Raw genomic sequence first — 12,948 nt, forward strand, 5'->3', positions numbered from 1 at the left:
GAGAAATGCCATTTTGTTTTCACTGTTGTGTTATGTTGTAAAATAAAATAAAATGACTCCATAGTTCTATTTTTATCGACATTAGATATTATTAGACATTTAGTGTGTAAATCATAAATGGATGCTTGTTTGTTTGAGGACCCTCCTTTGAAATGGTTCCTCAGGGATCTGTGCCTCTGTTTACCTGCTTCCACGTCAGACTTCACCTGTATGCAGATGGCTGCCAGATTTATCTGTCGGTCAAATCGGGGGTTAATAGGTTTAATTCAACCTTTAGTGGACTGCATACAAGAGGTGCGCTCGTGGTTGGCCTTGAATTTTTGGGGTTTTCAAATTCAATGTCATAGTTTTTTTTTTAACCAACAATGAGCACCAGCAGCAAACCATGGATCACTTGTCCCATATGAGAAAAATGCTATTTCAAATTTAGGTGGGGAGTTAGATTGTGCACTGATATCTTACTCCCAAATTAATGCAATGGTCGGTTCTTGCTTCTTTCAGCTTAGGCAGTTGTCTAGGATTAGGTCAGTGTTCTCATAAAAGAATTAGAACGTAGCACGTGCTTTTGTATTATCAAGGCTAGATTACTGCCATTCACTTTATGCTGGACTGAGTCACTCTGCACTTTCACGACTGCAGATTGTCCTAAACACAGCAGCAAGGTTTATCTTTGGATATATCTCCAATACTTAACACGTTACATTCTGTGAAAAACAACATTGAATTCAAAATTCTAGTCTTTGTCTTCCAACCATTTGCTATAGCTCATCTCAATGTATCAGCAATCATAGAAAGATACGTACTCACAAGATCAATTTGTTGGTTAGATCTATCTTCTTTACTTAGTGAGTTTATTTTTTAAATTTATTATGGCATTTGTGGCTTTTATAATTTCATCATTCTACTGTTTTGAAGGTTGCATGGCATTCATCTTTTCATGCTGCTGTTTCTGTCATTCCTGCATTCTTCAGGCCCCGTGGTTAACTTTTAAAATTTTTACTCTCAGTTTGAACCCTAATTTTTCACCTTTTTTTACTGTTTTCATTATGACCTCTTTTTATTTATTGTTATGTAAAATGTATTGCTATGTAAAAATCCTTCCTTATTTTTCTTCTTCTTCTTCTTCTTGGGACAGCAGACTATTTTTACCTATCTTTTATCTACCAATTATTGATTTTTATTGTTTGTTTTCCAATGTTTCCTATTGTCTCATTTCTTTGCGTCATGTTCAGCACAGTGTGTGGCAGTAGATACCTAAATTGTTGCTAGCAAGCTGTACTTTTGTGTTGGAGTAAGACCTTACCAACGGGGGCCCATTAGGGTCCAAAAGCAATGGGGAGTGCAAACGTCTGAAAATTTAACAAGCATCAGACTCCCTTTCATCGCTGGCAACTAGTTTATGAATGGTGAAAGTTTTGTAATCGTTTGTTACAAACCAGTAAATGTATTTTGCAAGGGCTCCCGTAGAAGGAAACATGACATCTAGGGTTTGTCAATGTCAAGACACCTGGCCTTGCGAGGTGATGTCTTGTGAGGCTAGGCGCCTTGCTTACGAGGACACTGTCCTTCCTTGGTCAAAGAAAATGGTTAAATGGAACAGACTTACATCACATAACGTCACGTGACACGGGAGATAACGTTATATTTTATATGTATAAGTTTCAATATAAATATATAATGAGACTTTTACTTTTTAAATTGTGGACATATTTGTTAAATTAAATATCTAAGCGAGTTTCTACCAGCTAGCCATCGAAGCTGCAACTACTAAGCAACTAACCAACCATAGATAACTTCGTAAGATCTATAAAAAAAATTTTTAAATCAGTTGACTTACATTTAAACTTGAAATTTGCCCCTGACATGGCTGCCGGCTTCTGATCCACCATCCTTTTGAAAATACTGCAGTGAATTCTGGGAAATTTTTGACCAAGGCAAGGCTACAAGACACCTTCCGTGTATCCTTGCTCAGCTAGCTAAACGGCTAACAAATGGAGAACACACGCCTCGGTAGAACATGAACATTGGAACACGTCTTGGTGGCTCCTGATGACGTATCTCCTAGGCAACCAGGGCGGAACTAAGACATCAAGGCGAAGTTCCTTGGCACTGAAAAACACCCCTAATATGGTGTCATCCAGAGACTAAGAGCCACTCCCATGTATTTTAGACCTGATTTTTATGGTTACATTTTAAGAAGCCGCCAATATTTTTCAACAACTGGGCATCATTTAATTCATTTTCAGCATTTTGATGGATATTTCCAGAGATTAATGTTAAAAACTACACATTGTCCCTTTAATACTACTACTACTACTACTACTACTACTACTACTATTACTACTACTACTACTATTACTACTACTACTAATAATAATAACTATTATTATTGATTTAATTTAATAATTTAATTTAATTGTATTTAATTTAAATTTATTTTATTTTATTTTTGTGTGTTTTGTGTTTGTATGTTAAAAGTTTATTTTATTTTAGTACATTTTTCTGCTTCGGAACCAAAGTAAACTATCAGTTCGTACGGAGCTATATTTGTTCGGACCATTATAACGGAAGTTGCGTGCTTTTTCTCGAGGTCAAGTACTCATCTGTCAGGTATTAAACTTTGATTTACTTTACCGTGAGGACTATACAATGTTTTCATTTCAAGTGTAATTTATCTGCATATTAGTTTAAAACATTTAAAGTATTTATTTATTTTACAAACAACGTATGTTTATTTGCTCCGTTACCTCAGGTGAAATATTGAAACCTGTTCTCGGAGTAAAAGCAGCAGCTTAGCGTGTGTTTCGATAAAAGGTTTTATAGATTTCTGTATATCTGTGTTTTTTTTAGTAAATTTCACTAACATGGCAAAAAAGAAGAGGCTGCGTCTTATAGCAGAAATGGCTCGGAAGGTCCGGGCGTACAGAGAGCTGAAGTCACGGCCGCGGGAGTCCCAGAAGTACGCCTTGGACTACGAGACGATGAAGCGGCCTCTCACCGGGAAGATGCTCCCCGTGCTGGCCTGGCAGGATGTCCGCAGGGAGAGTCGCCTTTTCTCTCTAATGGCTGGTATGAGGTTGTTCGGAGTGGGCCGAATGTTCACCCGCAAGTCCTGGCTGGAGGAGCACTCAGAGCCCAGCTACTGGCACATCACCAAGGCCAAAGTGGACTACACAGCAGAGGTGGGAGAAGGAGTCATGCAGGAGTTTTGTTAGCTAATCCCTATGGAACTCAAAAGTATTCAAAATTCAATAAATAAATAAGACCTTATGAAATAAATATCTACATGAAGAAATATTAGACAATCATGTAATCTGACAATGAAATGATGAAATAACAGAATGTTATGTAAAATCAAACTCAATGAAATATTTTTCATTCTTCTTTTAAAATGTCTTTATTAATATGTTTTATTCAAAAGTCATTTTTTCATAATAATCCAAATTAATGTTGTTGTTGGCAGCAGTAGCTCAACAGGTTGAGCGGGTTGTCCAGTAATCGGAAGGTTGCAGGTTCGATCCCGGCAGAGAATTCTGCTGTTGTGTCCTTGGGCAAGATACTTAACCCACCTTGCCTGCTGGTGGTGGTCGGAGGGACCGGTGGCGCCTGTGCTCGGCACCCTCGCCTCTGTTAGTGTGCCCTAGGGCAGCTGTGGCTACATCGTAGTTAATCACCATCAGTGTGTGAATGTGTGTGTGAATGGATGAATGATGCACTGTAGTGTAAAGCGCTTTGGAGTCCTTACTCTGACAGGCGCTATACAAGTGCGGGTCATTTATCGTTTTAATATTGAGCCATTTTTATCGAATTCATTCAGTTTTTATTACATAACGTCTTTTTAACAAAGACAGCTTTTATTTCATAATAGTGTTTTTTCCCATGGCTGATTTATTTCATAATGACACTCAGTCCGTCAGTCAAGACTAACGGGGTGGAGCCAGTGTGTCATTGGCTGCTAATTCAGTCAGACAAAAGCAATCACTCACAAAGTATGGACACGGTGCTCATGTGTCCGAATCCGTGGGTAGGATGCTTATGAGTACGGGTCCTCACCGGTCTAGCAAGACCGGGTCCTTGCTCGACCGCTAAGACCGGAACCCAGCGGCTTTGTGGTCCATAGGTCCCGTCACAGGCGTGGCGGCAGCTACATGCAAAGGAAGAATGCTAAAGCTAGCGAAAATGGAGCAGGAATATTTAAGGAGCTACAGCAGCATCACGTCCATCAGCAGCGTTTGTTCACAAACGTTTTCAGGTAAAGTCATTTTGTTTATTCTAGAAGCTTTCAGGACTTACATGTTAACTTTATATAGTTTCATGTATGTTTTAAGCTACAGAATGAACTTATTAAACGTACACAACACATTTCTACTGAGTATTATTATGCAGGTAATTAATATAAACCAAATGCATTATAATTGTTGAATGCAGTAGGATGTTTTCTGATGTTAATTTGACCTTAGAACTTCTTATTTTGCATCAAATGGGGGTAAAACGTTTAAAAAGCAGGCTTTTTAATAAAATAACATTGAAGTGTTTTCAGTGTGCATTTGTTTATTCAACTTAAGCCTAATAATGATTAGATCTGTCTTAAAAATGTAAATTCCCTGTAGTTTTCCCTGCTGCTTTTCTTTAAACTGAACAGAACCAGTGTACTGCAGGTTATATGTTTTGTTTTACATTTTTCTATAAAAATCCTCTTTTTTTAATCTATTACAGGTCAGCATGCACTGTGCTGCACATCTGCCTCTGTGCTGGTGAAGTTGTGGGTCTGGAGGATGAGCGTGAGGAAGATGTGTGTGGAGGAGGTCAGTGGTGCTCTGTCCTGCAGGAGGTACCAGCAGACCACCACTACTGTTAACAGGCAAGTCATTCACAGAAATGTAACAGCCGTCGTCTGAGCCAGCCCAGCAGGCCCTGTAGATGGACGATGGAGTGGAGAGTGAGAGGAAGCGTCCCAAAGCTCTCTGCAGACTGTCCTGTATGATGTTCCTCTGACCAGAAACTTTCAGCCACAGGTCTGCTCCAGCCCTCCATCCACGTCTGGATCCTTCTGCAGCAGATCCAGCTGCACTGTTAAAGACTTCCTGCTCACTCAGTTTAAATAAATGATCCAGGAAGAGTCACTCAGGTGAATCCTGCTTTAACCGTACATAACTGGTCCATACTGGTTTTGATCTGTAAATAAGTGTAACCTATTATAAATAATCTTGTCTCCTTACAATCTTTTCATTTTCTGTTCATGTAACATGTTCAAAAACATCTGTAATAATAAAACTGGTGATAAAAGGAATGATCAAAATAGTTATCAGTATTTGTTTTAATAAATGTGTTCAAATATCAAACAGCTAAATAACATTAACATGATGACAGTAGAAGGCTTCTCTCCCAGGAGGACCACCAGGTAAAGCCTCTCCTGACCCTGGACACCTGCAGTCCTACACAGAAAATCAGAGACCACAGGTGACAAAAAGGCAATAAACACTTTTTTACATTTATCCACATGAGAAGATAAAAATTATATTCTTCACACAAACACTTTTTACTTCATTAAAACGTGTCAGCCGTGTAAATCCCTGAATGTAAAACGACTTTTCACAGCAGAACTTCTGTGGTTGTGTGTAGCCCTAACCCTAAAACAAATTAAAAGTTAAATTCGCCACACACACACACACACACACGGGAATAACTGGGACCTGCGAAACATACTCGTTCTGGCTGATTTCTGCCTAAAATGTAATTCAAAAAATAAATATACAAACGAAAAATGTCCATAAACAGAACCGCTTTAAGCTTTTTAGTTTTCTACCGCTAGTTTTTAACAAACTTACATTTAAAACATCGTAGCTCTCCCCATTTTCTCTTCCTGTTGAAAGTCCACAGCCAGCGCGCAAAGCATGCTGGGATATCCTTGTTCTATTACAGAGAAATCCAGGAAAACCAAATGATGTTGAAGGATTAACCAGTGGTGTTGCAGGTCACACCCAGTGGTTTGACTGAGACATTCTGCAGTAAAGTGTCATTATGAAATAAATCAGCCATGGGAAAAAAACACTATTATGAAATAAAAGCTGTCTTTGTTAAAAGACGTTATGTAATAAAAACTGAATGAATTAAATAAAAGTTGCTCAATATTAATTTGGATTATAATGAAAAAATGACTTTTGAAAAAAACTTTACATTAATAAAGACATTTTAAAAGAAGGAACAAAATATTTCATAATACTGAGCTTAGATTTTACATAACATTTGGTTATTTCATCATTTCATTGTCAGATTACATGATTGTCTGGTATTTCTTCATGTAGATATTTATTTATTTATTGAATTTTGAATACTTTTGAGTTCCATAAATCACAGGAGAACATATAACTCAGGATATCTCTTACTGAAGTACTGAAAAGTAGCACACGAGTCTTGTCTACCATAAATCTACAAAAAATAACACACTGCATTTTTTTGTCGAGGCAATTGGACCACAAACAAAACAGCATCAAACACATAAATGAAACAGCCTGTTGCTACTTTTCACTGACACTAGTATAACCTACTGTGTAACCTCTGCTAAATATATCGATCCTTCTCTTCTGACTGATTACTGTCACTACACAATCTGCACCGAAGGGCCTTGAGTGTCTGTTAGTGCTTGTTTTTGTCTTCTTAAACTTTTGCTTTGCACTATCTTCCATTGGGAAATAGAAGGAAACTCATCTGTGTAGAGCCCTGCACTGAAGCCCTAGGCCCTCGGGCCAACGACTGTGTAATTACCTCGGACACAGGCCAGGCCGGGCCGGGCGCCTTTATTTTCAATCGAATTCATAAAAAAACCTGAAACACTTGAACGCAGCAGCACCTGCCTGCTTCTCACGCACCAGCACCGTTAAGTCAGTTAAGGTCTGTGTGGTTTATAAATGCGCCTATATAAACGAATTCTCAAACTGCTTATTGAAACATGTGCCCCTATTCTCATATGCCATTTTATGTCCACTTTGATGTCAGAAACCATTCGTTTATTCTCATGAAAATGGCAGCATTCTATTTCTCTGTGAATAAATTTGCTCTGCAGTTAAAAAAATACAGCATTCATTGCTGTTTTTTTCTAACTGGAGAGCGCATTTTCAGAGCGGCAGATTAAATATACAAACGCTTTATTAATTGGGGGCGTTTATTTAATCTGCCGCTCGGAAAATGCGCTCTGCAGTTAGAAAATAAGAATGCTGCTTTTTTTTTCTAATTGCACAAGAGCGCATTTTCAGGGCATATTAAATTTACAAACTCATCCAATTAATATAGTGTTTGTAAATTTCATCTGCCGCTTGAAAAATACACTTCTGTTGGGAAAAAAGCTACATTGAATGCTGTTTTTCTTTCTTTTCTATTTTATTTATTTATTTATTTTACTGCAGAATGCTTCTCACAGATAATTAGAATGCTGAGCATTCTATCACGCTAAAACATTATGAAAGGTTAAAAAAAAAGTCGGGCTCGGGTCGGGCTGGGGCTCCACCCCCTCGGGCCGGGCCGGACACGGGCTCAGATTTTAGGCCCGTGCAGGGCTCTACATCTGTGGGTAACCCTGTTGTCTAGTAGCTCCGGTTTGGGCCATCTGAACACAATAAGTGCAATCAGGGGCTGTGAACGAACCGTTTCTCCCCTCCCTGAAAACACTTTTTAAACACCTAAACTAGTACAAAGTCCTCCAACTCACAAAGCTGGAATGACCTCATTTTTACCAGAAACTGTGCCATAGACACAATCTCTGTCACACCGCTGAACCTTTCCCATCATTACTTCATCCATTTCAGCACGACTACACGGGAGGTCCACTGCTTCCTCCCCAATGGTCTCATTTCGCCGCAACCTCTGCAATCTGGCACCCAACCACATCTCTCTTGTTGCCTCCACTCTTCCATCTCCCAGCACATTCTCTGCTTATGAAGTGAATGATGCCACCGAGTCACTCTGCTCCACACTCTGCTCTTGTCTTAACAACTTGTGCCCTTTAGCCATTAGACCCTTGGCTAAATGATACGCTCCGGTCTCTACGCACCAATCTTAGAGCTGCGGAACGGAAATGGCGCAAAACAAAAGATCCTGGTGGTCAATTGAAATTTCATGAATTATTGTCCTCATTCTCTCCCAGCATCACTGATGCAAAGAAAGCTTTCGACACTGACAAAATTATCAGCTCTACTGACTCTCAGAAACTATTTTCAACATTCAAAACTCTGCTCAACCCTCCGTCTCTACCTCCTACCAACAATCTATCAGCTGACACCTTTGCCTCATTCTTCACTGACAAATGGCAGCTATAAGCAAACAGTTTACTCAACTGGCCACTCCTGAACATTCGCTACCACAAACTCCTTCTAGCCCAACCATCTCAAGCCCTACTGCTTCATTTTCCTCTTTTCCCCCTCTCACTGAGAACTGTGTGTCCAAGCTTCTCACGTGCAGCCGCCCTACTACATGCCCTCTTGACCCCATTCCGACTAAGCTGCTCCAAGCTATGGCTCCTACAGTAGCCGCAGCAGTCACACATGTGATCAACGCTTCACTGACATCCGGTACATTTCCCACCTTTCTCAAGCATGCTCAGGTTAAACTGCTGCTAAAAAAAACCCCATCTCTTCCTCCAAATCATGTGGAGAACTACCGACCTCTCTCTCCTCCATTTTCTGTCCAAAATCATTGAAAGGGTGGCTTTCAAGCAGATCACAGAATACCTCTCACAAAACTGTCTGCTCGACCCTTACCAGTCTGGGTTCAAAAAGGGCCACTCCACTGAAACTGCTCTGTTAGCAGTGACAGAATCCTTAAAAGAAGCTAGAGCGACTGCCAAATCCTCAGTGCTTATCCCGCTCGACTTATCGGCTGCATTTGACACTGTCAACCATGGCTTCCTTTTGTCCACACTCTCTAGCATGGGCATCACAGAGAAAGCACACGCCTGGTTTGAATCGTACCTCACAGGACAATCATTCAGTGTATCTTGGCTTGGACAATCCTCTACCGTGCACCATCTTGCCACAGGAGTCCCCCAGGGCTCTGTACTAGGACCTTCTCTCTTTGCCATATACACCACCTCATTGGGTGAGATCATTTGATCACATGGCTTCTCCTACTACTGCTTTGCAGACGACACACAGCTCTGTCATTTCCACCAGACGACCACACTGTCTCTGCACGAATATCAAACTGTCTCTCTGACATATCAAAATGGATGAAATCCCACCATCTCCGACTCAACCTCTCTAAAACTGAACTACTTGTCATCCCAACAAAAGCATCCATGCAGCACAATATCTCAATCCAAAATGACTTCCTATCTCTGGCTCCTTCAAAGGCAGTTCGAAATCTGGGTGTTGTGATTGATGAACACCTGACCTTTAAATATCATGTTGCCTCTGTTGCTCATTCATGCCGCTTTCTGCTGTATAACATACGAAAGATTAGACCATACCTAACACAACATGCCACCCAGCTCCTGGTGCAATCTGCTGTCATCTTCTGCCTCGATTACTGCAATGCCCTTCTAACTGGTCTTCCAAGCTGTACTGTGAGACCTCTTCAAATGGTCCAGAACGCAGCGGCGAGTCTGGTCTTCAATCAGCCAAAAAGAGCACACGTCACTCCTCTGTTCATTGAGCTCCACTGGCTACCGCTAGCAGCACTTATCAAATTCTAATTGCTAACACTAGCATACAAAGTCCGAGATGGTACGGCTCCCATCTACCTGAATCCTCTTGCAAAGGCTTACGTCTCGGCCCGGCCGCTCCGGTCATCACAGGATCGTCGGCTAGCAGTGCCTACACCACGCTCAGGACAATCCAGACTCTTCTCATGCATCGTTCCACAAATGTGGAATGACCTACCAAGCACTACAAGAACAGGGGCTTCCTTTTCGACTTTCAAGAAACCTGAAGACCGTGCTCTTTAGAGAGCATCTTCTAAACTAGCACCCTCCAAGCACCTGTCCCCCTCTCTACCGTCCACTCCTTGTTCCCTCCTCTCCATGATTCATCATGCTGCCTCACTGCCACCTACGACTGACTGGAAATTGGTTGTTGTTGTTGTTATTGTTGTTGTTAGCCTCAAGGGCAACATGCTGATTATCACTTGTAAGTCGCTTTGGACAAAAGTGTCTGCTAAATACATAAACTACTCTGTTTACATGTTATTATTTATGATAGCTGTCTATACCAAAGACTGAAAACAGGCTTGCTTTGGGTTTTTTCTGAATAAAGTGCATCCTGAATGTGAGCCACCTCTGTTTGCTTGCATTGTGTAGAATATGGATCATGGCAAAGCCTGGGGCATCCTCACGTATAAAGGTAAGGTCAGACTCTGTAATTACAGCACTAATACACTAACATGGTTTTGGATCATGTTTGACTCAGACATTACAACAATGATTGTTTTATATTCCAATTCCCCTTAAAATTAAACAAAATCTTTGTTTTTTTTTATTTGAATGCATAAAAAAATCATTCTATTTGACAGGAAAACCAGAGCCTGAGGTAAAAGAGGTGGACAAGGTTATGTACCATGATTGGCGATTGATTCCCAAATACATGGAGCAGCAGTTTAAGGACTTCGAGCCACTCCCAGAGCCTCCAGTGCGTTATGTTCCTTATCCTCCGCTACTTCGTGCAATGATTTTAGCAAAGCAACGCAAAGCAGGTGGCAGCATAAAGGTGGAAGAGCCAGCTCTGCCTTTATCCAGGGATGTGCATCTCAACAAAGACTATTTCCGCAGACAGGAACAGGAGCGGCAGCAGAAAGAGGGGACGGCGGTATGAAGTAAAACGTGAATCTCTGAATCTGGATATGGCTCATCTCTGTTTTATCTTGGACTTTAATGAGTTCTCTGGTCATCTGATACAGGCCTATATGTGTTTGTGTATATCTGAGTGACATGCTGAATATTAAAGATGAGATCAAACATGGCTCTTTTAGATGATTTTATTTTTTATGCATGAGTCCATTTATTCACATATTTGTGTAAATGTGTCCTTTTTAATTTACTTTTGTGCAAAAGCATTTCAGTTTTATTACTAATAAATGCATCTTAAATGCAATATGTTTAAAACAATGGGTTTATTTGCAAAAACAAATAATAAAAATTAATAAAATCTTGAAGGAGTAATTTGGTTAAAGGGAATTTTTCAAGTAGTGTCCGCAAAAATCAGAACTTTAATTACATCCCTGAAGCTGTTAACTTTTGCTTTGCTGCTGTAACGCAGCTCATTTTGTGCATTTTAGTTGATTAAAGGATTAAAAACACCAAAAATATTAAACTTAAAATGAACTTTACAATATTTTGAGCAAACAATGTAGTTTCCTTGTAATGCCACATTAGTTACAATTATAATTACAAATAGAAAATGTCAAAAAGCTGAAATAGTTTATTTTACCAGAATAAATTATCATTTTTATCTAAAAGCAATGGAATACCTAAGCATGAGTTTTCACCTGGTTCTTGTAGATATCTACGTCAGCAAAGCTGGAGTGAAGGGCACGATAAAACAAAAAGATGGCAAAAGCAGTGAAGGAGGAAAGGTGGCTTTACTATTTTCAGAGGAAACAGGAGCCACGAGAAGCACACAGGGGACCAGAATTTGACCCACTGGGTTGAATGGTACTTTGTTCATCTTAAACATCAAACTGGGAAATGTAACTGCTGTAGAATGAGTCAAGAGTATCAGAGAATAGTAATTCGTAACTAGGGAAACCATCACACAATTAAGCTTGAATTTATTTATTTATTCTTAGTGGGTTTGAGTGTTGTTCTGGTCCACTGCTAGCCAGTTGGTGGCGGTAATGCACCAAATTGTTGTTTGCCAAGCGCCATGTGAAGAAGAAGACCAACGAAACTGGTAACCTGTTCTCTCTCTCTCTCTCTCTTCCCCCCCCCCCCCCCCCCTCTAGAATTTACTGCATACTGATGACCATTACCACCATCATCCCTACAAACTGAGGACATTTTTCTGGTCCTCTTCTTGTTGCATGAATGATGAAATCTTCAACTATGATTTTTCGTAAACATTTTTTTTCATTCATCTTTAGGTGTGAATGAAACAAATGTCAACACATCTTTTTGTAACATTTAGTAATTTGCAAATAATTTATTACATGTCCACTTCAGTGGACAGCGTGCATTCTGAACATAAAATATGCTGGCTTGACTTTCTGAAGTCCAAATGGAGGGGCTCAAATGCAATAAAGTCTTCAACAGCTGTGCAGCAAAATAAATAAATACATTTGAGTACCTGTCCACTGTAGTGACCATTATGCATCAAAGGGTTAAAAGCTTACCAGATGAGGGCTCATCATGAGGAAGGAGTGTTTTTTTTCTTCTGCGACAGAATGGGACTTAAATTGGTCTTTATATTTTGCTATACCAACACATGAAGTGTCTTTTATATTGAGGATTTGTCTTCTAACTTTATTGGTAAGTGAATATCTTTATTATCCTGGAAAGAAAACATCTTTTTTCTTGTCGCAGTTAGATTTTTCTGGATCACAAAACCTGAACACCATCTTTGACAGGTCAGTAATTTTCTAAATATTTCTAATAATTATTGGCTATATTTTGTAACTTACACTGATTTTTTAAATGAAAATGATGTCCAGTGGGCATCCGCATTTGGGATGTCCCATTCCGATATTGACATAGGAAATGAGTCCGATATCGGCCCAAAAACACAATCGGATTATATCGGACTGCATCAAAAACCTCCGATATAAGCAGTCCGTTCCACTTTAAATTTCATTCTAGCAATTCTATCCAGCAGTGCTCAGAATCCAGCATGCAAAGCCCACGTGATCAGACCAGTGCATGCTAGCAAAGTAGCAAGGAACAAGAGCAATGTTGGCTGTGTGGCAGTAATTTATGTTGAAGTCAGAAAAAGACAGTGTGGCTGAGTGCAACATTTGCCGTGCATATGT

At 39.9% G+C, this 12,948-nt stretch overlaps 1 protein-coding gene across 1 annotated transcript; it reads left to right on the forward strand.

Moving 5' to 3' along the window:
- The first annotated feature begins 2,532 nt into the window (after window positions 1-2,532).
- mrps34 (mitochondrial ribosomal protein S34) lies at window positions 2,533-10,946 on the forward strand. The gene is made up of 4 exons (XM_015945934.3): window positions 2,533-2,610; window positions 2,851-3,182; window positions 10,289-10,331; window positions 10,501-10,946. Exons 2-4 carry the CDS (start codon window positions 2,865-2,867, stop codon window positions 10,797-10,799), a joined length of 660 nt encoding a protein of 219 aa, XP_015801420.1. The 5' UTR covers window positions 2,533-2,610; window positions 2,851-2,864; the 3' UTR covers window positions 10,800-10,946.
- Window positions 10,947-12,948: the final 2,002 nt, after the last annotated feature.

Source organism: Nothobranchius furzeri, chromosome 12 (genome assembly GCF_043380555.1).
Source record: "Nothobranchius furzeri strain GRZ-AD chromosome 12, NfurGRZ-RIMD1, whole genome shotgun sequence".
NCBI lineage: Eukaryota > Metazoa > Chordata > Actinopteri > Cyprinodontiformes > Nothobranchiidae > Nothobranchius > Nothobranchius furzeri.